The following is a 25,916-nucleotide window of genomic DNA, read 5'->3' as shown; positions in this document are numbered from 1 at the left end:
CTGATGCATATAAGAAAATGTTGAAGTTTAGGCTAACCAAAGTTTCTGTTAGGAAAGGGGACAGACACTGATGGATCCTCTGAAGGTGAGAAATGGTTGGAAATGAAAAGCGATGTTAATGAACCTCTCCAGGAGAGTGGGAATAGGGGAAAAAAAAACAGTGAGTTTAGCAGTGGAAGAGATCAGACACTAGACCTGAGTACAATTGAAATAAGGCAAGTTAGAATTGTAACGTTCTGTATATAGTACCAACCAAATCACAGTTTTAGCTTGGATGTATATTAATAATAATAATAATAATAATAATAATCCTTGCATTTGATATAGCGCTTTTCACGTCGGGAGGACGTCCCAAAGCGCTTCACAGAACACACTGTAAAGTGAATTGACTGTATATTTGTGGGCGAACGCGGCAGCCAATTGTGCACAGCAATGTCCCACAAACAGTCGTAGATTGAAAATGACCAATTTTTTATTATTGTTTTTGGTTTTGGAGGGATTATTATTAGGCGTGTGGAGTAAGGAAACTTGCCCAAGGTTTTCGCCCTGCCTGGAATTGAACTCAGGTCTCTCGCTTGCAAAGCGAGTGCTCTAACCACTGAGCTACAGGACTCCATATTAGTTCCCATGACAACATCTTTAATCTGGAAGAAGTGGTTTATAGTTAACAGAAAATTATGAGTGAGGATGAATCCAACCAGCTTGAGAAAGGTAGAACACTGAAGTGCCTGGGGACCATCTTATTGACTGTTGGGTGTGCAGAGGAGCTTGACATTAACAAAGAGAGGAAGTTTGTAAATACTGCATGAAATGTTGTTTGCTTGACCCACCAGCTCAAAAACCCACGAGAAGGGAATTTCAGTAAGGGAAATGTGTTGTTAGAGGAAATCACAAGTTTTGCCATTTACCTGCCTGGTTGTAAAAAGGTAGAATGTATAGGAAAAAAATCAGTAAATGTAAACTCTTTGCTTCCTGACAGCCATGTGAGAAAGAAATTCTTCATAAGGTAGAATCTTTTTAACAGCCATTCACGCATGATCAATGCCTTTTACAAAAGTGATAGAAAAATGAGCAACTGCTACATCTTACTCTTCGAATGAGCTACTGCTTACCAATTACAGTCAGATACAATGTCATGCCGAGCCCTTGGGGGCACAGACGAGCAGCTGTACATTCCGTTTTTATATAGTACAGAGTGACAGCTACAGAGAATTTCAGACTGAAATGCCATTGATATCCTGCTGCCCTTTATACTATATTCAGTGTCAGTCGAAATAGGCAGCGGTCATTTGATAGACTATTGGTTAGAACTGATCCCTGCTCTATCTTGGTGCCAGAAAGTTATTCCTTGTCCTCTCCCAGTGATGGTTTCAGTAAAGAGCAACGAACTATGCACCTAATACACTTTTCTTTGTTCTTTCTCTTGTCGCCTGTGTTTGCACAACATGAACAACGCAGTTTCAGCCCAACTTGTCACCTGGATTCCAGGGGAGAGCAAATATGCGACCAGTGTGCACCTGGGTACTCAGGACCTCAGTGCAACAGGTAAGGAATCAGTGAAAGGGAGTCTTTCTATATGCAGTAATGCACATTATTGGAGAGAAAAGTTCAAACTTAGAAGTAATGTCGTTACAGAAAAATGTTGTGGGTTAACTCTTTAGAGAGGTAAGTAGCATTTTGCCATTGTGTTGACATATAACAGTCTTCAAATTTCCATTTCTTTGGCATATACAGTATTATCAATAGAGATGCCCCACCTAATCTTTACTTTCTTTCCTCATACGTTATTTTGTCATTTTTCATGATTGTCACATCACATAATTTTGGAATAGAGTGAAATGGAGAAGAGAGTGGAATGTACAATAGGGATTTAAAGCAGTTTCTTAGAACTAAAAAGCCATTTAGTCCTTTAAACGTATTTCCACTGAAATTTACAAAATGCACACCTACATTGGTTCCAAAAAGCTTTAAGTTACTGAAAATAGAGCAGCAGCTGATATAATGTTGTTTGGCAACAATGTAAAAATGGACCAGTTTCAACATTCAACATTCGTTACTTTTACTATCAACTTTTTAAGTGGTTGACCTCACATTTTATAGCAATGTAACATTGAGTAACTTAACCGTCTTATGGAGATGAACTTATGCTTTGAGGAAACTTCTGGTTTAGCCAAAAATTGGCCTGTGCCGTAGCGTTTTAGAAAAAAGGAAACAAAAATGGTTTGTATCCACTGGAAGCTGCAGTGTTTGAAGCATCAATGCTTCTTAGTTCACTCACCTTTAAATCTTGTTAAAATAAACGGAAAATAAAATATAGTTTGTTTGCGACACTGTTATGAAGCAATGTTCGATTAACGTGGTAGCTTTCATGAAAAAATGCTTCTGTTTCACAAAAGGTAGAATTATGACACGAGTGATTATAAAATACGAAACTCCATACCTTATTTGGAGAGGATTCATTTAAAGGCTCCACTTTGACATATACTTTGCATTAAATAAGAAACCCTCTGTTATATCGGGAGTCTCTGTAAACATTAGTGTTCAAAGAGACACCTGACATTATGCATCACTGCAGTAGCTATTTCTGTCAAACTTTTCCAGCTGATTTTGCAGGATAGTAAGTAATGGTGGCGCCATTTGTTATTTTAGGAGTAAAAGATCTACAGTCCTATAAATAAAGAACATTACAGCAGCAGGGTATTAAAAGAAGTAAAAGGAGGCACTGCATTTCCTCTCCCTCCCCCCCTCACACATACACACACATACTCACTCTTCAAGGTTGAGGAGAGGGACACAGGATTGTCATTTAATAATAATAATCCTTGTATTTGATATAGCGCCTTATCATGTCTTCTAGACGTCTCAAACCACTTCACAGAATAACTGTAAGGTGAATTGACTTTAAATTTGGATACCGTTCGAGCCACCTTCTTCAAAGTCAAACCACCTTTGCAAATGAATAAAGTTTATGGATTGTAATAAATATTCTGTTGCATCAAACTATACCTATAATGTTTGGTTCAGATTAAAATGACACCCTGTAAACACCCTGTAAAGTGCTGTCAATGCTGTCAACCACTGATGCATTTATGACAATCAGTGCAAAAAGTTATTTTCTGCTCCTTCCATTTTAACAAAAAAAACTTAATGAATTTGTGCAATTGTGCAAAGTGTATAGTTTTAGTTTTTTTTTAAAAAAATGAGCTCTGTTGATTTCCAATTTGTTGTCATGGCACTCAATATAGTGTCAGTATTGTCTAAAAACTGAACTTCAGTAAAACAAATTGGTCTTGTGTGTCAGAACAATATAATACCAACAAAGCACTTGGCAGCCCTGCCCTGGAGTCAGGAAAAGATATTTTCCTTTTTTTAAAAAATACTTGAACCTGTTCGACCTGCCAGGGGAAATACTGCATGGAACCAAGATATTTCTCATGTACTTCGGTTCCTTTATTTCAATCAGAAGCAGGACTGTTGAAATCTCCCCACAGGATGTCTCCAAGTGCTCAGTCAATTTAAAGTAAAAGACTCGGCTGCAGTGAGTTTGTCACACTGATTGCCACGTCGCTCTTTGATTCTGAAGTAATAATTGCAGAATAACCTTGGCTAGAAAGTAACAGCATGCTCAAGGGAGGCCTTATTTTATCAGAGCTGTAAACTAGCTGCCTTTATACTTGCTAGAAATTGATGAGATTGTGGCAACAAACTGAGTGAAACCCTATTTTCTATTTTCTGCCGTTTTTTCTGCAGCTGTCACTGCAGTGTATCATTGAAATGCTTGCTTCAATGATTCATTATACGATACAAAGAGCTTGGTATGAATATTACAGAATAGCTAATTGGTTTAAAAAAATCTGAGTCTATGCTCAATTTACTTTGACAATCTAAATGTTATGCACATATAAGTATTTGTTATGCAAGCCATAGCACTGCACAATTTAGCAAAGCACTGCTGAAAACAACCACCAGATATATAATTACTAATGGTGTGTCAGCCTCTAAGTACTTAGTTGATTATTGAGGGAATTATTTATTTGTTAATTCTCATTTAACTGGGGCACATCTAACCATCTGTGGCGGTGACACTTTACAAGTACGTGATATAACACATTGTTGGCATCATTCTGTGCATGAACATTAACTGCTACTGTAAGTAGAGGGTCTGTTTCTCTTGTATAAATGTTTTTTTCCTAATTAATTAGGGTGAATTTGTGTTCAGCAGAATGAGGGATATCATTGCCGGGAAATTAATTTTTTTGGAGCTTTTTTTTGACCCAGTATTAGCATTAAGTATTTCCTCATCAGGTGTAGCGTGTAAGAGGATTAAGTTCCCTGTGGAGACTTTGGATTCTGTCCAGCATTAGACTGGATAAGCAGTGGAAAGCTTGCCAGAAATCACATAATAAGATGCGTGGTTTTAACCGGTTAAACTCCAGTTAGTTCCACAACACATACTCTGTGATCCTCAAGCAGTCAGGTATATTTCAGTACGTAAATATAAATGAATGTTTGTCAGGACATTATGGTACTCATTGAATTCTGAATTGTTGTGTGAGCTCCAGTTGTTGGATAGGAGCTGAAAAAGCTTTCTGCAACTTCAAAATGGGACAGTTAACCTTTTGTACTTTATTATTATTATTGCATATTATTATTCACTAGACTACTAACTACAATACTAAAGATTGTGACCATACAGATCTATGGTCACTTCTCTCCTTACACTGGGTCCGCTCAGTAGAATGGATGATACGGACTTGATTGCTACAAAATTCTTTCATCGCCACAGGTGTACATACTGCAGCCCAACACTGCACTGACTCTCTATCACTAACTGACTTATAGTTATTCCAGTGATAAACCCTATCTGGGACTCCATATAGTCAGAACCACTTTATATTCAACTGCTGTACATTGGAAGGTTTACACCACATTCATGTGATTATGAGTGTAAATGTGCAAAACTCTATGTATAACAAGGGCATGTGATTGATTAATTGGTATCAATTAGTGTTTTACACTCGCTTCCACTGGAAACAAGATTGATACTTACCAGTTGTATTTCACTTAAGATCTTTAACAGCCATTGATTCATTCCCATCTGTCTTGGCCAGACGTAAACATCAGTCTGTTTTTTGGTCAGCTGAGTGTCTGACACATGTGAAAGGACAGAGATGGGAGCTATTCCTTTACCCAGGCCCTGTGTAGTTAATGTTTCTTCTACTGTTTTCCTACTTAAATTCTCCAGTTGCCGATGTGCAATTTGGTTTAGCGCCTTACAAGTCAAAGTGCTTCACAGCATATTCTGTGTATTTTGTAGATAAACTTCACAAACAATTTGTGTACTACCTTGTCCCACAAACAGTTATGTCATGAATGATCAATTTTATTGGGGGATTATTGGCCAAGAAACCAGGAGAAACTACATTCTTCTTTTGAAGCATAGATTTAGAAAAGGCAATTCAACCATTGGGTAATTTTCTGCACTGCCATGGAAAGGTTCAATACATTTAGTTATTATTTACATTGCAGCATTTCTGTCACTGGTAGCAATGTAATACTGTATAAACCACGGTGGCTCTATTGTCTGCAGAGATACTCAACAATGTGTCCTGAGGTGGGGCTGGACAACAGCCCCAGAAGCAAGAGCATCTAGGGCAGCAAGGAACAAGGTGCACCATGCTGCAGCCATACGTTTCTGGTCTGTCTGTTTTTCATATCACTGGCTTGTAAAGGCCTTTTTCCAAGAATGGAAATCGTCCTTAGACAGAAAACAAAAGTAATGACTTTTGCTACATGTAAGGAAAGATTGATTGCACTTTGTAAAGGCACCAGAATTGGACCCAAAGCTATGATTGAGGGAGAATTCTGAAATACGAATGCCTAGTGATGTTCTGTTGATGGAAATTCATCCGGGGGAGAGTGAAATATATTCAATTTTTTTTATATCAAATCATTTAAAGTTCATTATTCTTATAATGAGAATGCAGCACTCAAGAAAGAGAGCTTTCCCAGTGTTTTTTTGTAAATAATAGGATCTTTTACTGTTATCGCTAAAAAAATAGGCCTTTTTGTTTTTTGACTTGGTTTCCTATTACCTCACAGCACATGGATCCAATCTTACAATAGTCTCTCAGCTTCGGCTAAACTTGAACTTTTACGACCTTCCATTCAACGACGTAGGAAGTAAAAATAGGAGACTCATGTACTCCATTGATGGGATAGAATTTGCCGAGGATTGCTAAAAGAAACTCATAGTTGACTCATCTCTCACCATGTTAAAATAGCGTGAGGGGGCAAAAAACAAGGCAAACAGAATGCTACGCTATATTGCCAAATGAGTTGAGTTCAAATCCCCAGAGGTCCGACTGTATAGTGCACTGATCAGGCTACATCTGGGTACTGTAAACAGTTCTGGTAGTTGTGACATAAGGGAGTTGCTCAGGCCCGATTGGCAGTGCAAAAGAAAGCAACAAGCACGATTCCCACTGTTACAAGAAGCAGCTATAAGAAACGATCAGACAAGAAAGGGTTCTTCAGTCTTCAAAGGAGACGTCTTAGTGGAAATTTTATGGAGTTATATATGATTTAAATGGTATTGAAAGTGTAAAACAGCACTTTCAGATGAGCCAAGACACCAGAACAACAAGGTATAGTTTAGAATTGCAAAATGCAGTTTCAGGACTAGCTCCCTGAAGTATTTATTTACCCACAGGGTAAGTTCTTTGTATGTTCAGATCTCACAAAGAATCTCGTGTTGGATACGTGCCCTTATTTGTGTAGCCAGCAATTTAGAGCTGTCAATTGCAGAAACAAAAAGCATAATGGAAATCAAACTAAATGATATACTTTCTGTTATGGTGTTTCACATTCCCTGTTGTCTAACATTCTATTATGCCATGTATAATTTATTTACCCAAAAGGTAAATAATGCCTGGAATGGGTTACCAAGAAGAATGGTTGAGCCCAGGACCCTGGACTCTTTAAGAAACAGCTTGTTGCTGAAACGAGAAGATGGTCGGGAAGATCCAAAGCTCTCTTGTGATATGTGACATCAGAAAATATCTGTTATGCAATATACAATATGCTTTTTGCTTCTCAATGCAATATGTTTGTTTGCTCAAAAATTGTTGGTATAGAACTAGGAAAGTTATTTCAGCAACTGTGCTGCTCATTCTTTATACTCCAACCTAAACCGCACATAACTTGCGTTCTTTCCTTTTCAATATCATTGATTTATACAAGTAATTGCTACAACCCAATTATTTTTTAAAAATTGCCAATTTATTTATTCAATCAACATTCATTTGTATCTCTGTTTAAGTTACTACATTATAGGAAAGCATATTCTTTAAATAACAGTTTTGTAACTTGGTAGAGTATATGGAATTCAGAAACAATGTCTTATAAAATTAAATGCTTTTACTATCTAAGATTATTGCTCTAAATCTGGCTGTATTTTCAGAAACCTATTTGATTGTTGCCTAGTGAACTAATTTGATGTTTTGCTTTTGATAACTAGGTGCACTGTTGGCTTCTTTGGGCATCCCACTGAACCAGGTGGATCATGCCAGCCCTGTCAGTGCAATGGAAACCTTGATCTATCAGTCCCTGGGTGCTGTGATTCAATGACAGGAGAGTGTCTACACTGTATTGAGGGAACGACTGGTCAGTTCTGTGAGCTATGTGCTGAAAGCTTCTTTGGGGATGCTGTTGCCAAGAGTTGCCAGGGTAAGTGACCTGGGCCTTTTATTTCATGTTTACCTTTGAAGTGTGCCTGAGAAAGATGTATATAGTGAAAACCTTTGTAATACGGCCAGATTTCACGAAACAGTTAGATTCTTGGACAGTTTTAAAGGAAAAACTTTAAAGGTATGCATTTTTGGAGAAGTAAAATAAAGTCATGCAGCAATTCTTATAATGAAGCAACATTTTTCACATTTTAAATGTCTCACAAATTTTTTCAAAGCTGCAGAGCATCTTTCGTTATGGAATAACAACTCTGTCCTTGGACTCCAAAGCCTATTCTGGTGTAGTTTTAAACTAGCCTTTTAGTACTGAATATTATGCATATCTTGAGGCTCTGTTGTAGTGCTTTGCTTAATGATGGTCTGGAAAATCAAACAAGATTGTTAAACCTTCAATAGGATTTGGAGGTGCGTATGGTAACCTAACTAATTTCTGGGATTCATGAAATGTTTAATTCATTGCTAAGCTGTGCTGCTATCATTTCTTTTTTTTCCCCTCCATTTTCTCTTTTATTTTTCTCATTTTACTCTTACCTTTGCTTTATTTCCAAAATAAGATGTTTATCTATTCCAAAGCATTTTTCTAAAAACAGGTTCAAAATATTTTACATACTTGTTTTGCTTTATTTTGGTGCCTGGGGAATATTCAGCACATTTTCTTCAGACTGTGTGAAAATGAATCCCAAAGACTTGTTTTCAGCCAGTTGTGGGCTGGAATTCTAGAGCTTGACATCATCAGATTTAGCTTTGATGTGATGAGGGGAATATTGCTTCATTATAAGAATCACAGTATGATTTTACGCTTAAATGTAAGCAAACTACCCCTGGTTCTATCTCCCAGACCACGTTTTTGCCTGAACTGCAGAGGAGGTAAAAATCATAGAATTATAGAATTGTACAGCACAAAAAGAGGTCATTCGGCCCATCGAGTCTGTGCCGGCTCTTTGAGAAGAGCAATGTAATGTCAATCCCACTCCCCAGCCCTTTCCCCATAACCCTGCAAACCTGTCCTCCTCAAATACCAATCCACTGCGTTTTTAAAAGTGGTTACTGAATCGGCCTCCACCACCCATTCAGGAAATGCGTTCCACAGTCGAACAACTCGTTGCGTGAAAACATTTCTTCTCACCTCCCCTCTGTTTCTTTTAGAAACTATTTTGAATCTGTGACCTCGCGTCACCGACACACCCACCAGTGGAAACTGTTTTTCCCTTTCTAACTATCAAATCCCCTCATGAGTTTGAAGACCTCTATTAGGTCTCCTCGTAACCTTCTCTGCTCCAATGAGAATAATCCCAGCCTCTCTAGCCTTTCCTCATAATCAAGGTCACTCATTCCTGGTACCATTCTTGTAAATCTCCTCTGCACCCTTTCCAATGCCTTAACATCCTTCCTATAGTGTGGTGCCCAGAACTGGGCGCAGTATTCTAACTGAGGCCTAACCAGTGTTTTATATAGGTTAATCATAACCTCCTAACTTGTACTCTATGCCCCTATTTATGAAGCCAAGTATCCCATATGCCCTTTTTACAGCTTTATCTACCTGTCCTGCCACCTTCAAGGAGTCATTTACCTGCACCCCTAGGTCTCTCTGTTCTTTCACCCCCCTTAAGATTGTATTACCAGCCTATATTGCCTCCCCTCATTCTTTCTTCCAAAATGCAATACCTTGCATTTCTCCACATTAAAATTCATCTGCCATGTGTCTGCCCATTTTACCATTCTGTCTATGTCTTCCTGCAGTTGGCTACTATCCTTCTCACTGTTTACCACCCTATTTAACGTTGTGTCGTCCGCAAACTTGGAAATGGTACTTGCTATACCCAAGTCCAGATCATTTATGTAGATTAAGAAGAGCAGTAGTCTAATACCGATCCCTGGGGGACGCCACTGTAAATTTCCTTCCTGTCAGAAAAGCAACTGTTCACCACAACTCTCTGCTTTCTGTCTCCCAGTCAGTTCTCGATCCATGCTGCCACTCTCCCTTTTATACCATGGGCTTCTATCTTTCTTACAAGTCTTTCATGTGGCACTTTGTCAAATGCCTTTTGAAAGTCCATATAAACTACATCAACTGCACTACCTTTATCCACCCTCTCCGTTACCTCATCGAAAAATTCTATTAGATTTGTTAGACAAGATCTGCCTTTAACAAATCCATGTCGGCTGTCCCTAATTAACCCATATTCTTCTAAGTGAAGATTTATTCTGTCCCGGATTATAGTCTCCAGGAGTTTCCCCACTACTGATGTTAGGATGACTGGCCTGTAGTTCCCAGGTTTGTCCTTCTTTCCCTTTTTGTACAGGGGAGTCACATTGGCCACTCTCCAGTCCTCTGGCACCACTCCTGTGTCCAATGAAGATTGAAAAATTATAGCCAAAGCCTCCGCTCTTTGTACCCTTGCCTCCCATAGTACCTTGGCTGCATCCTGTCCGGACCGGGCGACTTATCTACCTTCAGTGCAGTCAACCTTTTCAGTACTTCCTCTCTGTTTATACTTATCCTATCCATTTCCTCTACCCTCTCCTCCGATACTGCGGCATTTGGTGCTTCCACTTCTTTTGTGAAGACAGATGCAAATTACTCATTCAGTACACCAGCCATGCCCTCTGCCTCTACAATAAGATTTCCGCCTTGGTCCTTAATTGGCCCTACCCAAATGAAAGCCATGTGCTACCTAAACTCTGCTTTTCCTGCCGATTCCACAATTCTATATTCTCCTACAAATTGTGCAATCTCTTCACTTTTGACATGAAAGGCGCTATATGAAATATAAGGATTATTATTTATTACTATGATTTGGGAGGATTTAACCAGTGAATCAATGGGAGAAACACAGCAAACTCAGCCTGTGAGCCCTTGAAAGAATGGTTTTGCCAGGAAAACAGTTTTAAGTATAATTGCACGAGGTGTGAAACATTTTCGAATCACAGAATGTTACAGCACCAAAAAGGATCGTTCTGCAAGTCTGCACTCGTATATTTTCCCACCTAGTCTGATCTCATTCATTTTACACACATTTTAATATTCTTCTTCACAAACATCTAATTCCCTTTATAAAATAATTTATGAATTCTGCTTCAACAGTGGATTGTGGAGGACAGTTTTACATTCCATCAATAAACACTAGCTGCTAATAATCTCTTGGGTGACACTTTAATAATAATAAAAACGGAGTGACATTTGGTGCCAGTTAGTGGAACTAAGAAGCACATGGACAGACTCTCCTCACCTGAAAGTATTTCAGAGCACCTAAATTAGGTTTCACTCTTCAAATTACTCCACTGCTAAATTGATATTGCATCAAAGGCTCTCTTATTTTGTACTGATATGCGATTGTTATGCCAGTACACTTTAATATATCCATTAGGAATAAACTAGTCTTCCTCTATTGTTTGAATGTTACATCTTTAAATGTTTCTATGTTCAGATCTCACGAAGAATCTCGGGTTGGATACGTGCCCCGGGTTGGATACGTGCCCTTATTTGTGTAGCCAGCAATTTAGAGCTGTCAATTGCAGAAACAAAAACACAATAGAAATCAAACTAAATTATATACTTTCTGTTCTTGTGTTCCACTTTCCCTATTGTGTAACATTCTATTATATCATGTTCTCAGCAGGATCAACAGCTGTTTCAAAGAAATGTCTTCATTACATTTTTAATTACTGCAGCAGTAATAATATTGGAAATGTTACAAAAGTTGCCCCATGTCTGGCATGGATTATACTCCTGTGTCAGGTGTATAAACATACGAGCTGGAAGAAATCTATATTAAAAATACGGATAGGATCACCCGGAAGAAACAAAAAGCAATTACCCCTTGGCCTCCAGCACAGACTGAACAAGCAAGATAGGAATTTCAGACTCACAGAAAATAATGAGACTGAACCAGGATAATCAATGATTTGCGCATGCTAACTTCTCCATTGCAGTTTGCAACAATCAGTAGAGTGATCCATCTCAACATTTGCAGTTCAGCTAACATTTTCATTTTAACTGTGTGTTGCACAACAGTGGACAAGACCCTTTGGAACCTTTGTGAATCAGAAACACTTGAAAATAACCCTGTAGAAATAGTTGAGCTTCTGCTTAATTCTTATAAATGGTCCATAATTAATATACATTGTAATATGAGGGGGATAAACAGTATTCAGAAAAATTTAGGCATTTCAAGCAGGTGGGTCAAAGTACACAGTTAGTTAACCGATCTTAGCTGCAGTGGTCATAATAATAATATTTTTGTATCAAATATTTTAATAATAATAATCCTTGCATTTGATATAGGGTGTTGTTGAGACATCTCAAAAGTACTTCACAAAATATACTGTAAAGTGTATTGGCTGTGGAGTCCTGTAGCTAATAATAATAATAAGCTGCAGCTCAGTGGTTTGAGCTCAAGAGTTCGATTCTCGGCAGGGTGAAATTTTGGGTAAGTTTCCTTACTCCACATGCCTCTGTTTACCTAGCAGTAAATAGGAACCCGGTTGTTAGTCATTTGGCTATTCCAGGGGTAATAATTCCTTTTTAAAAAAAATTGTTTACTTCAATCACGACTATTTGTGGGACATTTCTGTGCATAATTGGCTGCTGGGTTTCACCCACAAAATATACAGTCTATTCACTTTGCAGTATATTCCGTGAAGCACTTTGAGATGTCTCAAAGCTGTGATAAGACGCTATATCAAATGTAAGGATTATTATTATTTTGATATAGCAATAATATTTATCACATTGTGGAAATGTCTCAAAGCTTTTCACAGGACTTTTACTGTAAAGTGTTGTAATCATGTATTTGTAGGCAAACAAATTAGTTTCTTCACCCCTGGGAAAGAGAAAGAACAATCAACTGGTGTTTCTGTTTCCATTAAATGTTGAGTGGCTTCTTCTGGAAAGGACAGGATTGGGATTTGTGTGCTGTCTCATAGTTGCATAGCTTGTTGACGTTCAATGTTCAGGCTCAATAAGTTGGCCAACACTGTATTCCAGCATGAATCATTGCCTTTGGGCGCGAGTAACAACAGACAAAAGGCATGAGACGATAAACTTCAATACCAGTTATAGCAGTTCTCATTAGATTCATGATTATGGAGACAAATCTCTGCTGAATGTAATAGCAAGTTGATCAGCAGAATAGAAAAGGCTTTGTTTCCTAAAATCATAACTAGTGAATCTGTTCCACAAGCTGGGACACGCAGGAAGAGGTCCTGAATGAACGTATATAAATAGAATACTTGAGGTGAGCACAGGTGAGTATTGAGGTGATGGGAATTAGATCCAATGTATTACCTATTTCTCAATGAAGTTTTGTAAACTCAGTGATATCTGAGCCATATGTTGTAACAGCTCAGTAGTATTTAATTCATCTAGTGATTGCATTGACATTGTGTTTCCACAGCCTGTCAATGCCATGTGAATGGTTCCACCACCAATGCCTGTGACACACAGACAGGCCAGTGCCAGTGCAAACCAAATGTTGAAGGAAGAAAGTGCAACCATTGTATGGTAGGTATTGCACAGAAAGATCTTGTGGATTAAGTATTTGATTTTTAGTGAGAGATCTGGGGCAGGTTGTGGTGATCACAGTTACAATTAACAGTAGTTTTTCTCTTGTTTGTTTCTGTCTTGTTTTGCATAGATTTGTTTGAGCAGTGATAACAATGATTTGTTCATCTCCCTCACACTCTCAGGCTGAATAATTCATCCAAGTCAGCACCAGTGATCAGATCATTGGAGTTAACAGTATCATCTAAAATACTTGTAAAATAACCCTCCAAAGAAATAGAAAAACAAAACTTAAGTGGTAATAGATGAAGATAAAGGATAAGTTGTGCATAAATGCATAACAGGAAATGATCTGGTGAATGACTTTGCAGGTCAAGAAATTAATCAAGATTCAAGACAAAAGTAGCTTTTCCATTGTAATACAACTTACATTAGAATAACGTTAGTGCCAAAGAGGACATTATAATAACATCATACTATCTGCCATTTATTGATACATTATTCTCCCTGGGATTTTATATTCTCTGGGATTGGGTAAACAGGGTGTGTTGCGCTAAGCATTCCATTCCAGACACACAGAAATTTCCATGTGTGGGTGGACACATATTTGAAACTCTCAGTCTGGTTTGGATAATGTTAGGCACGGTTAACACAGGGTTTCCACACGTGGCAGACACCCAGCTGATCCCAAAACATTATATTGCAGGGAACAGGTTTATGGTGATATGTGATTTTGATGCATATGTTTCTAGTTCATTTCGGCATAGTTGAGTTAATCCACTTAGCTTTTTTTTTACAAAGTAATTTAAAATAGCCGAAGAATATAATGAAGGTTGTCATTTAATCCAGCACATTTTAAAGAGTTTAAGATTCAAACTCATTTAAGTGGAGAATGTTTTTAAAAAATTGTACTCACCCACATTTCTCTCCACATCCAGCCATCATTGTAATATTTCATTATTTTCATTTGGGATTGTACTCTAAATGTCTATGAATGCATCATTAAAGTCCTGGTCTAATTATTTTGATGTTTGAAGATGCATAGCAATGATGAACTTTAACCTGATTTTGAGGGCTGCGAGACCCAACAGATTTAAATAGAAATACTTGGTTTCTTAAGGCTGTAGTTCAAAGATTTGCATAAAAAAAATCATAAAAGTAACATAAAACATAAATTTGAATTGTTTGTCCTTTCTTGACCTTTGTTGACCTTTGTAGTTTAACGATGATGAACACATTGAAAATAGTGCTGTTGGCTGGTGTTCTTGGTTCATACTTTTACAGTCACTTGATAGTGCGGAGTTGGGAATTTACTTCCTGTGCAAAGTTGTCAGTGAATGCAGATGAAGAATAATTGGCTGTCGCCATTCAGCCCCAGTGCAACGTGTTTGTTTATCCTCAGTATAGGAACATGGGCTCTTTATTAACCTGAAGACATCTTGCTGAAGATTCCTGTGCATTTGTAATTTTTTTTAAAGAATTTTATTTTTGAACCAATTGCTTCCATTGAATAATTTAAAGCTTCTTTTACATTCTCTTGAGTTTCACCAATTTTTATTGTTGTCACATGAACCTGTTGTGATAATTTCTGGGCTGGGCTCATACAGTACCTTTGCCTGTCACTGCCAATGATCCCTATCCTATGTTTGCTCTTACTTTCTACCGCTGTCTCTTTTCCATTTTCTGTTCTGTGAACTCTAAAGCCTAACTGCTGGTGGGACCATGAACAAAACCTCTGCAAGCCGTGTATGTGCAGTCCCTTTGGTTCCATGGCACTTCGGTGTGACCGAACTGGGAGCTGCATCTGTAAGCCTGGCTTCACGGGGAAACGGTGCGAACACAGCAGCCAGATCTTTGAAAGGCAGTACAGCGGGAACACACGAATTGCAAAGCAAATTCGATTCCCGGAACGGCGGTGGTGGGCAAGTGGCGTTGGTGGCTGTCCACGTGGTGCATACAAACCTGCCACCCCTCCTATTAGAGGGGTAAATGATGAAGCATGCGTGTGCTGTGTACTTCTTCATAACTGCCATGTGGATTGAAAAAGAATAATTGCATTGATTTTCTAATGAAATCCAGGCTTTTGTTTTGATAATACCTGTTATCAGGCATTTGTGTGGAGGATATAAAATTATTTGAAGCTGGATTTATTTGAAGCTTATTTGAAGCCCAGAGTTTTCCCTCTCTCCTTTACTCTCTCCTTTACTCTCACTCTCTCTCTCTCTCTCTCTCTCTTGTATCCTTTACCTCTTTCAATTTAGACTCTAAAGGTCATGCATACAAGTTTTAAAAAGTTTAAGAAAGAATAAAAGCTTCAAGAGCTTAGAGACATCCTCCGGATGTGAAAAGCAGTGTATAAATATATATTGGATTGTGTTGTAAAAGGAGCTCAAGACAGTTGCAATTAGGCTTGAACCACAAAACAATTCCACAATACAGCACCAATTGATAACTAATGCTGTGTTTATGTTGCACATTGACGGTGAATAACCAGATTTACCAACAAATTAGATTACAAACAAGTGCTCTATTCCTAATGCTGTCTGAACAAGGCAGTTTAAACACACACATTTTAAATAGACTCTATTTATGTTCAAAGCAGACAGCCAATTTGGGCATCCTGTACATGCACACAAAGTAAATAAGCTAATAGCAGTGAGCGTGGCCTTACTTCAATACATCTTGTAGAAATGGTCACTTGAAAGAAAGATTTGACTATTTTTAATATAGTTGTTATGGTTACTTTTGATAATATCATCATCAGTCATTATCAACAATCAAAGAGGAAATGAAAAATATGATATTCGGACTAAAATGATATTACAGTGTTTTCAGGATTAATCCCAGATAAATACAATTGTTGGAGTGGGAATGCTAAAAGTAACCATTTGTTTTTGAGATGACTACATAATTGGAGTAGCTTTTGATTGGCCCCATTGGTACGCTAGTAAAATGGGGAGAAAAGTGTTCAATCCCATCCTCCCCAGTTGCCTGAAAGATTGTTTGTCATTTCTTACTGTTACTGCTCCATTCTAGAAGAAATTCCAAGCATTTGAGTGGCATTTCAGCCTGTGAGAAACATCACCAACTCCCAGCTCCCAGCTGTGTTGAGATATCTGATTGATATGTCGACAGCAGTTCCCTTTACGGTCAAGTGACAATCGGAATTTTGTTGGTTCTCATGGTTTTGCATGGTTTCTATTTTCCATTCTCAGTAATGGCAGAAAAAAACATCTGAGGTTTATAAATCCCACCGTACCACCCACCTCTTCAACTGCACCTGTGGTCACCTTCCCCTGTCCCCTTTTTTGGAGTCAAACCCAGCAACTGTGCATCGCTTGGAGATGCTATTTAAGTTAATATACGGCTCCACCCCCATCTCCACTCCCCCCCCACCGAATGCTCCACTCCAAATATTTTGGTTTAACAAACAGAATAAACAACAAATACATTTACCAATATAGCCTGTGGTGGCATGAGGACCCATTAGAATAAAACAATCTAGTGCTAGGGAAATTCATAAAGTATCACACAAATTAATGTGTTCTCAACTCTTTATTTCCAGTCAACCTTATCGATAGTGTTTTAGAACTAGACTTAATTGCTAAAGATTTGAAGTTATAACAACATTTAATATATTACATTGCTTCCTTAGCAAGAGATTGTTTTAAAAATGGTATAATTTAAACAATACAAGTTTATGAATGTTATGTAACTCTCAAAAGGTAACATTAGCAATGGAAATATATATACTCTTGGATCATTAGTGAAATTTTTTTTGCTTAGTGAAGCAAACAAACCAATTTGAATATTTTGTGTCCTTATGATTGAATGTTTGAAAGCTAATTCTGCATGGTTTGGGATACTGCAAATTGAATTTGCATGTGTAACTCTCAGAAGACAGCTAATGCCAAGTTGAAATTGAATATACTGAGGCACCCATTGATGTATTTTATTTTGTTAGCTGATGCATCCTGTTAGGTTAAAATCTAATCTCCTTTTACTCATATATGTACATCAAATATGATATGAATAGTGTTTACCCCTGCAAAAGTGAAATTATTTAATGTGGTCCTAGTATTGGAAATGGAAAGAAAGAATGTACGTGGATACTTATAGTGGATTCTTATAGTGCCTTATCACGCCAAATATATCAAAGTGCTTCACAGTTAATGACTGGCAAACATGATGACTGTTTTGCATAGCCAAATGCAGCAACCCATTTGTGCCAAAAATGTCGAACAAACAGCCATGAGAGGAATCATCAATTAATCTGGATTACTGTTGGCCAGGACAGCTGGAGAAACTCCCTTTATGAATAGTACAACGGGATTGTTAATGTATACCTGAACAAGTAGACGGGACCTTAGTTTAGCGTCTCTCTCAGAATAGCCAGAGAAAACTAAACTTCAAAATCTCTACTGAAATGTACTAATGTATAATTTATTTGCATCAAGTCTTCCACATATATTTGCAGTAATATGATGGTTGAACCAACCAAGCTTTATTCCAGTAATTTATAAACTTAATTATTTTCCCTAAAATTATGTAAGTATTGAATATTGTACCTAATCCCAGCCTCAAGCTTAGTGTTTGGACAACAGTTACCATTGTGGTGATCAAAAAGGGAAGAAATTATGGAACCAAATCAAATTAGCTCACAGAGTGGATTGTACAAGTGATAAACATACTCTGATATTTCAATTCAAAATACATCAGAGATTGTCACAGCAGCATATTAATTACATTTTTGTTATAGTGAGAACAGCACATCACTCAGTGGAGTGATAGCTGTCCTTGTACAGTTCTAGATCATTCATGGCCTCATTTTACATTGCTTATGCTTGATGCTGCTGGCATATTTTTCCATGGTAACTAGTTCTGTGCAGTAGAATGACAACCCATATTGAAATGGATTTACAATTTTTGAAGGACCCAATTTCTACCTATCTATTCATATCTGGCAAGTTATTTAGCTTCCATCAGTATTAGTGGATGTCCTTTCCCCCTTGCTGCTGCAGATTATAAACACTGAAAATATTGTAAGTGGCTTTTTAGTCTGGCAATGTGGTGACCAATCAACCCAAGATGTTGTCCATATAACCTTACACTGTACTCCAGGAAGAGATGATGGAGCCTAGGAGATGTAAATCGATCCACTCCCCACCCCGCTCCACCGTTTCTGACGTTGAGATGGACTGCATGTAGAAAATCTTGGGCCAGAGTTCCTGAGAGAACTGGAAAGCTTGAGGTCCAGCCACATGGGTTGAGGGTGTTGCAAAGTAGGCGCTGCAGCGTGCAGAGCTTGAGAGACTAGATATCTGAGCAGGTGAGAAGCAGAGTGAGGCTTGTTATAAGAAGGGGTGCAGGTGGTCAAATCGTGAACCCAGAACCTGCACCCTTGTTAGGGATGTCCACATCTGCAGGAATGTTGGAAACCACTGAGGACTCCCTCTGTATTAATAAACCATGACTCGTGAACCACATCTGTCTCCTTATGCTTCAGTGTCTGTCTGGCTCAGGTGGTTTGCCATGATTATAATATTGATCAGTTATCCATGACCAGTCCTGACCAGTTGTGAAAAATCATCTTATACAGGGCTGTAGTTTTCCAAAGTAAAAGACTGTCAAAGGAATACTGATACACCATTGTTAATAGTTACTAGCTTCATTGATTGGCTGTTGAGCTCATAAAATAAATGGCTGCTGCATTTACTTCCATAGTCAATACATTTGAGAGTAATTACTGGTGAAGCTCTTTCAGACATTTTGATGCGATAAGGCAAATAAAAGCAAATTTGTTTAAGAGGAAGATTATCTTTAGAATATTGATTGAAAACAAATTGTAGTTATAACATTCTTGCATTCACTCTGTACAAAATACATAGTCACTACATGTCATAGTAAATCCTATGAAGTGCTTTGAGATGTCCTCCCGTTTCTGGCGTTGTGACTGTTTTAATGCCATGCGCAGAACATAACAGATAAGCAATTTTCTGCTCACGGGATTCAAACAATCAGAGTTGATGTTGGCAAGATGATGAGGCTATTCAGAGTTAGGAGTCGGGAATTTTATAAATTTGGGGGTTTTGGGCCTCATCGAGTCAGCGTTAAATTCCAGATACCTGAAGTCCTGCAATTCAGGACTGGTAATCCTTGCATTTGATACACAGTAAATGGGCATTTACTGTATATCAAATGCAAGGATTACCATTATTTACTTGAGATAAATAAACACAGGCAGAATGTCAGCAGACCATGCTAACAGGCAGTTTGTCCTTGTTTAAGGCTAATTTTAGAATTTGTATTCCTCTTCACATTTTAGTTGCTGTTGAAGAGCCCATTTGTAAACATACTATCCTCCACAATTGTGTCACATCAGTGGGACAACACTTTATTATATCTTTATTCTGGCTTCGGTGTCAACAACTGCCTCTGAGGCTGAAAGCAGCATAAATAATTCAGTGTAATTAAACATTTAATAAGAGTAATTTATTTTTCAATGACTAAATTTGTCATATAAATAAAAATACAGAGTGGTTAAAATATAGGTTACTGGTTCATTAGCTTTGGAGTTAGGTGGTTTATAACTTAATTGTCATTTTGTTTCACTACTGAAGTCATTCTCACTCATGCAACAAATATGTGTCCCATTATCCTTGATTGTGTCTCCTCTGTTTATACCAGCCTTTTGACGATTTTGCTGCTTTTACTTTTGTAGAGTGGAACCTACGATCTGAGCTCTTCAAGGGGTTGCATTCCTTGTAACTGCAATTCATTTGGATCCAAATCATTTGACTGTGATGAAAAAGGTCAATGCAGATGTCAGCCTGGAGTGACAGGACCGAAATGTGATCGATGTGGCGTTGGCTTCTACAATTTCCAGGAAGGAGGATGTATCTGTAAGTTATCCTCTTTCTTTGTTTGTCTATTCACAAAATAAATAACAAACACTGTTAAAGCTTTGGATGATACACACCTTAATGCAGCAGATATTGCTTGATTGGATTCTGTATTATTAAAATAATGCAAATTTAGCTGAATCCTTTATAAATCCATGTAGTGTGTTTGATAAACATTTGCACTATTTAATACTGTATTAGAGTGATTGCTGAAGGTTGGAAAGCTTGTATCATTATTTTATGCAAAAGTGAGAGGGTGATAGAGGAAATCTCTTTTAAACATCCTATCGATTCCACCTGTATAGCTTTCCAGGGCAGAGCATTCCAGAACTCCACAACTCTGTCTGAAGAAATGCTTCCTGACCTCAGTTCTAACTGTCTTGGTTCTGATTTTGGCCTCTTTCCCCTTGTAATGGCTACTAGCCCTAAACCCTCTTGCGAACAAAAGTATTGTACACTATCTAAACTGACAATTCTGCTCATAATTTGAAATACCTTAATCCTTTGAAATCCCCTGGTCTGAGGCATATAAACCTTTGAAAATAGCTACAATGCTCCCCATTATCACAGTTTGTTAATGGACTGGTTTGCTTATAAGGCTGGAGTCTTAAGTGCTCTGAGACACTACCCTGTGTGGAGGGTGCTATATAAGTGCAAGTTGTTGTTGTTGTTGTGTCTTGTGTTCCGGGTCTGAAATGCTGTACACTGTCCAGGGCCTTGGGACATCCTCCTGATGTGAAAGGCATTATACAAACGTAATCTTGTTGTTGTTGTGGGCTCTTAGTCAGCTTCCTACACTGTGGATACACCTGACCTAGCCAGCTCTGAAATGGTAGATGTTGTGGCACATCACAGCAATACACTACCTTACCTACTGGCACAAATAAGGTAGGCTGTGCATTGTGAGGCTGACAGCAATTTTCTCAGCTGCTAAATCCTTGAATTCAGGTAGTCATTCAGGGAACGTGGCAAAGTCGGAGAGGCAACTCGTATGTGGACATGAGGCACTTCCATAGAGAAAGGAAAAGAAAACAAAAGGCAAGACTCTCCAAGACCATGCCTTGCATGAAGGGCATTATTTAAATGCAAGTTGTTGTTGAATCAATCGAGCCCACTTCCAGGTGTCTCGGTTGACAACTGATGAGCATTGTAAAGCAAATGCGTGATATCAGGTTGCCAGCTCACCTGTGCTATACATTAACCCCATTTAAGAGTGTAGGGAAGCAGCCTGTTCTCATGACACTGTTAGAGATACTCTGTGACGAGCTGCCAATACTGTGAGAGCTGCTGGAGGTGACTCTCTTTGATTTCCATTCCAGTCCTGTGGGACGGTCATGGCCTCTGCTTGGTATCTCCCCAGGACACAGAGGCTGAATATTGCTCACCATATGTGAAAATAGAAATTGCATTTCAGTTTGCAAAATGTCCAAACACGTTGCAGCTGCTGAGAAAATCAGTTGATAGCGCATCATAGATAGCGGGAAACAGATCAAGCCATATGGGAGTTGGGGTTAGAAAACACGAATATTTGTAAAACTAGAATGATTTTATTAAGCTCCTGAACATGAGACTGTCTAAAACTGTATTAAAAAACTCAGCTAATTTAACGTATTCAAAGATATCAACAGATGACTTTATGCAGTAACAGCTTAATCATTTGACAAGATGGAATTTCTGTCTTGCAAATCAGAAAATCCTCTCAAGGCTAGACTGTAATAGCTTTTAGAGAGGTGACTTGACAACGCTTTCTGAGCGGGGGTGTTTGTTCTATCACTTCCTGAATGCATGGAAGACTCAAGTAATATTGCTGTAGGATATTTATAACATTGTTTTACTGTCAGCATGGTGAAATATGCATGTCAATGGGGCATAAAGTGATCAATTTGAAATGCACCCACGACAAGTAAAACAGCTTTGTAAAGGTCTGCACTGAACTTCTAAAAATATTCACAATGGTATTCTTGGAAGAATGATGAAACCCAGTGAAATAAATAATGCCAGACTTGGCTTTATAATCTTATTATATGCAGCTTATTAATATTTGTGAAATTGATCAACTACCTTCAAGCTGACAGTAAATTTTCACAGGTAAAGCGCATTCTAAACAACTGCGGCATTCAGTCCTTGTATCCAAAATGCATTTATGCAGTTTGTTTTATAATTCTCAAAACCACTGTGAATGACATTTAATTGAAGACAGCTTGGCATGTGAGAAACTCTCAAAGGCCATTCTACCACGTGACAAAATGCGGGATTCACACATTTTTAATACGATTTATTAGTCATCTAAAAGCCTGGCACAGCTGGTATAACCAATGACTCAGAGTTAGAAGGTTATGGGTTCCAGCCCTATGGTGGGACCTTGAGCTCACACAGCCTAAGATGATGGTCTAACGTGGTCTTGGGTGAGCACTGCAATGTCAGAGGTGCCTTCCTCATCTGCCTCTTCAGGTGGGCATTAAAGATCTCACTGTTCAAAAAGAGAAGAGTTTCTCCTGTCTTGGCCAACAATCCTTCAGATAAAATTGGTCGCTCACCAGATGACTGTTTGTGGGAATTACTTCGGTCATACCTCTCCCCCCCCTCCCTCTCGAGCCCCTGCAGTCTGGTTTTCACCCAGAACACAGCATAGAGACAGCATTTGTCAAAGTCACAAACAATGTTCTCTTTATCTGTGATCAGGGCTCCCTCTGCCTCCTCATTTTCCTGGATCTCTCTGCCGCGTTCGAACCAGTCGACCACGTCATCCTCCTCCACTGCCTTTCCTCCCTTATTCACCTTAGTGGGACAGCACTCATATGGTTCAAATCCTAGTTAACCAACAGCCTCCATTTCATCTCAGCAAATGGTTTCTTCTCCTGCTCCTGTCCGGTCACCTGCGAGGTACCCCAGAACTCCATACTTGGCCCTCTTCTTTTCCTTATCTATATGCTCCCTCTGGGCGATGTCATTCGCAGACATAGGGTGAATGTCCATATGTATGCGGATGACACACAAATCTACTTTACCTCCTCCACTACCAACTCCAGGTCCGACAATGTTCTATCAGCTTTTCTGGCAGACATCAGGGCCTGGATCAGTGCAAACTTCCTGCAGCTGAATGTGGACAAGAACGGAAGCCATACTCCTTGGCTCCCACCATTGTCTGCACTCCTGCGGATTTGAACTCCTCAACCTTCCAGGGCTCCTCCTTAGACTCACCGAACTAGTGCACAATCTAGGCATCCGGTTTGACCCCCAACTGTCCTTCTTCACCCACATCCTGTCCCTGACCAAGGCTGCCTTCTTCCACCTCCGGACATTGCCCACCTCCAACCATACCTTACCCCAAATGCAGCTGAAACCCTTGTGCATGGTTTGTCACCTCCCGCCTGCCTGGATTACTCAAACGCACTCATCACCGGTCCCGCCAGCTCCACTTTTCACAAGATCCAGCTCATTCAGAACTCTGGCACCTGCATACTGACCTGGACCAAGCTCCGTACCCACATTTCACCAGTTCTGGTCAGGCTCCATTGACTCCCCATCATCGAACGGATCGCTTTCAAAATCCTCACAGGGGTGTTCAAATCCCTTCACTCTCTAGCACCTCCCTACCTCTCCGACCTCCTCACTCCCCAATCCACCACCTGGCACCTCCACTCGACTGGCACCAGCCTCCTGCTCGTCCCTCGTACTCTCCACCCTCTCTCCCCTTTTTCAAGTCCCACCTTAAAACCTTCCTCTTTGACCATTCTTACGTCCACCGCCCAACCCCAGTTCGGAGTCAGGCTCTGCCACTGTTAAGCACTCTGCCATTTGTTGCATTGTGACATCCTGTGATCCGCTTTGAGGTGTTTCAACAAATTAATAAGGTATTATATTAATATATTGTTATTAATATAACCAAGAATATATTTTTATAAGTTCAATGCAGATTCTGTGAGACCTTTTCAAAGCTGTTTTACTTGCAGTGGGTGCATTTAAAATTGATCCCTTTCTGTCCCATTGGCATTGAAAAGACACTAGGATTATTATTATAATTATTAAATAGCAAATCCTGGACGTCTGATGGCTGATCCTTTAGAACTCAATGCGATCACCAATATCAGTTAGATTTGAGTGACATCAACATCCAAGTAGGTGCATTAACTGTAAGGTTGTTCCGCTGCCTTTCCAGCCCCCACAGTAATCAAGGATTCCTATTACTATTCCTTTAACCATCAATGCCCTTTATTAACACTTATTGAGCACTAGCAGGATGACTAGTGCATTGCCTCAGGGTTTAGCGTTGGTGAGAGATGGTATTTAAAAGTGGGACTGACAAGATAGACTTTAATAGTTTTTGTTGATTCTATATTGCTATGTGACTTCTGCTACTTTTAAGCACATTCAGAGCGTTTTGAAATCTGCAAAAGAACAGAAAAATAGGATAGTAGCTCGAACAATAAAAGAAACTGAAACGTATTAATAAACTGCAGCTGACCCATACTAGGGACTTGAGGATTGAAAGAGTTGACCAGTGATCTGACCTTTCAGATTGCCTGTCTATTCTCAATTTCAAGTACATTACAGGAGGCTATACATTATTAGTTAATTCATTGACCTCTGAGTCAATCGTGGAACGGTAGCCTTGTAAAGCATATTCTTAGTTTCTGATTGAATGTCTTTGAGTTCAAGAATGGATTCATTGATCCTACTGATATATCTTAATGGATTGTGCTATCAACAGTGACAGGAAGAATTGTATGAGCAGAGTAGTAGTTAATCAAGAGTACTGAAATATATTATCGGACATTAATACATAATTAATAAAATGACAGGTGGTTTAGATTTGATTACTGATGAATATTAAATTGTGGTTTGATTACAACTTCAAAGTGAAAGGATGCCTTGTTTATATCTAATTCACCAAGCAATCTGTCGCTCTTTATACTGTATACAAGATGTTCCCTACTTTTCCTTCATGTATGATAGCTTAAGGTTAGGACTGAGGGGTCTGAACAGATGACAACAACAACAACTTGAATTTATATAGCGCCCTTCACGCGGAGATGAGGAAGTCATTATCAGTGAAGATCAAGGAATATGTGACATAATAAATGGCAAGTGTAAGGTGGCCAGAAACTAACACCAAAGGCCTGAAATGCCAACTTCTCGCAACCTGCAAAACCATTTTATCTTAAAATGAAAGATCATGTGGATTGAAAACATTTGAAATTCAATCTTAAACGGTTTCCTGTAGTTCTTAAAAGACGTACAGCTTCTAAAGTAAATCGAAATTTTCCACAAGCTGCACAATCTTAAATTGTTAGACAAAATGGTCTTATAGGCTAAGATGATGAGGTACTTTGGGCCTTAGAGCTGCAACATTATAGTTTTTCTAAAAAAATAATTGCTCAGACTAGGTTAAAGCAGATAAAAACAATTCTGATCAGTGTCACATACAATACCTTTGGAGATGCATTACTACAATGGAAAGTCCCATTAGTGGCTGACATCGCCAAAAGCGATACACCTAATAATGATGTAAAGGTCTTAGATGAAAAGAGAAGAGGTTAGAAAACTAGATTGTAAAAATGTGGAATGTTTACCACAGATGGCTATTGACACTGAGTCCATAATAGTATTTAAATGGAAATAGATAAATATTTCAGGACAATAATATTAAAGAAATATTAGGAAAGAGTAGGGCCAGGTATTAGCAGAGCTCCTGTGGGGAAGCAAGCACGAGCACACAAAATGGACTAAACAGCCTCCTTCAGTACTTTCTTTCTGTCATTC

General features: G+C 38.7%; 1 protein-coding gene across 1 annotated transcript in view; it reads left to right on the top strand.

Moving 5' to 3' along the window:
- Positions 1–25,916, top strand: part of lama2 (laminin, alpha 2) — a 181,741-nt gene that overhangs the window by 85,229 nt on the left and 70,596 nt on the right. Inside the window, exons 18-22 of the mRNA XM_042332818.1 lie at positions 1,459–1,545; positions 7,520–7,728; positions 13,145–13,251; positions 14,955–15,236; positions 19,973–20,153. Of these exons, the coding sequence (XP_042188752.1) occupies positions 1,459–1,545; positions 7,520–7,728; positions 13,145–13,251; positions 14,955–15,236; positions 19,973–20,153 (866 nt within the window). The remainder of the gene's footprint in view (positions 1–1,458; positions 1,546–7,519; positions 7,729–13,144; positions 13,252–14,954; positions 15,237–19,972; positions 20,154–25,916) is intronic.

The sequence above is a fragment of the Callorhinchus milii genome, unplaced genomic scaffold, assembly GCF_018977255.1.
Source record: "Callorhinchus milii isolate IMCB2004 unplaced genomic scaffold, IMCB_Cmil_1.0 Scaffold3, whole genome shotgun sequence".
Lineage (NCBI taxonomy): Eukaryota > Metazoa > Chordata > Chondrichthyes > Chimaeriformes > Callorhinchidae > Callorhinchus > Callorhinchus milii.
Note: the sequence above shows the minus strand (reverse complement) of the source record. Positions and strands in the feature narration are given on the sequence as shown.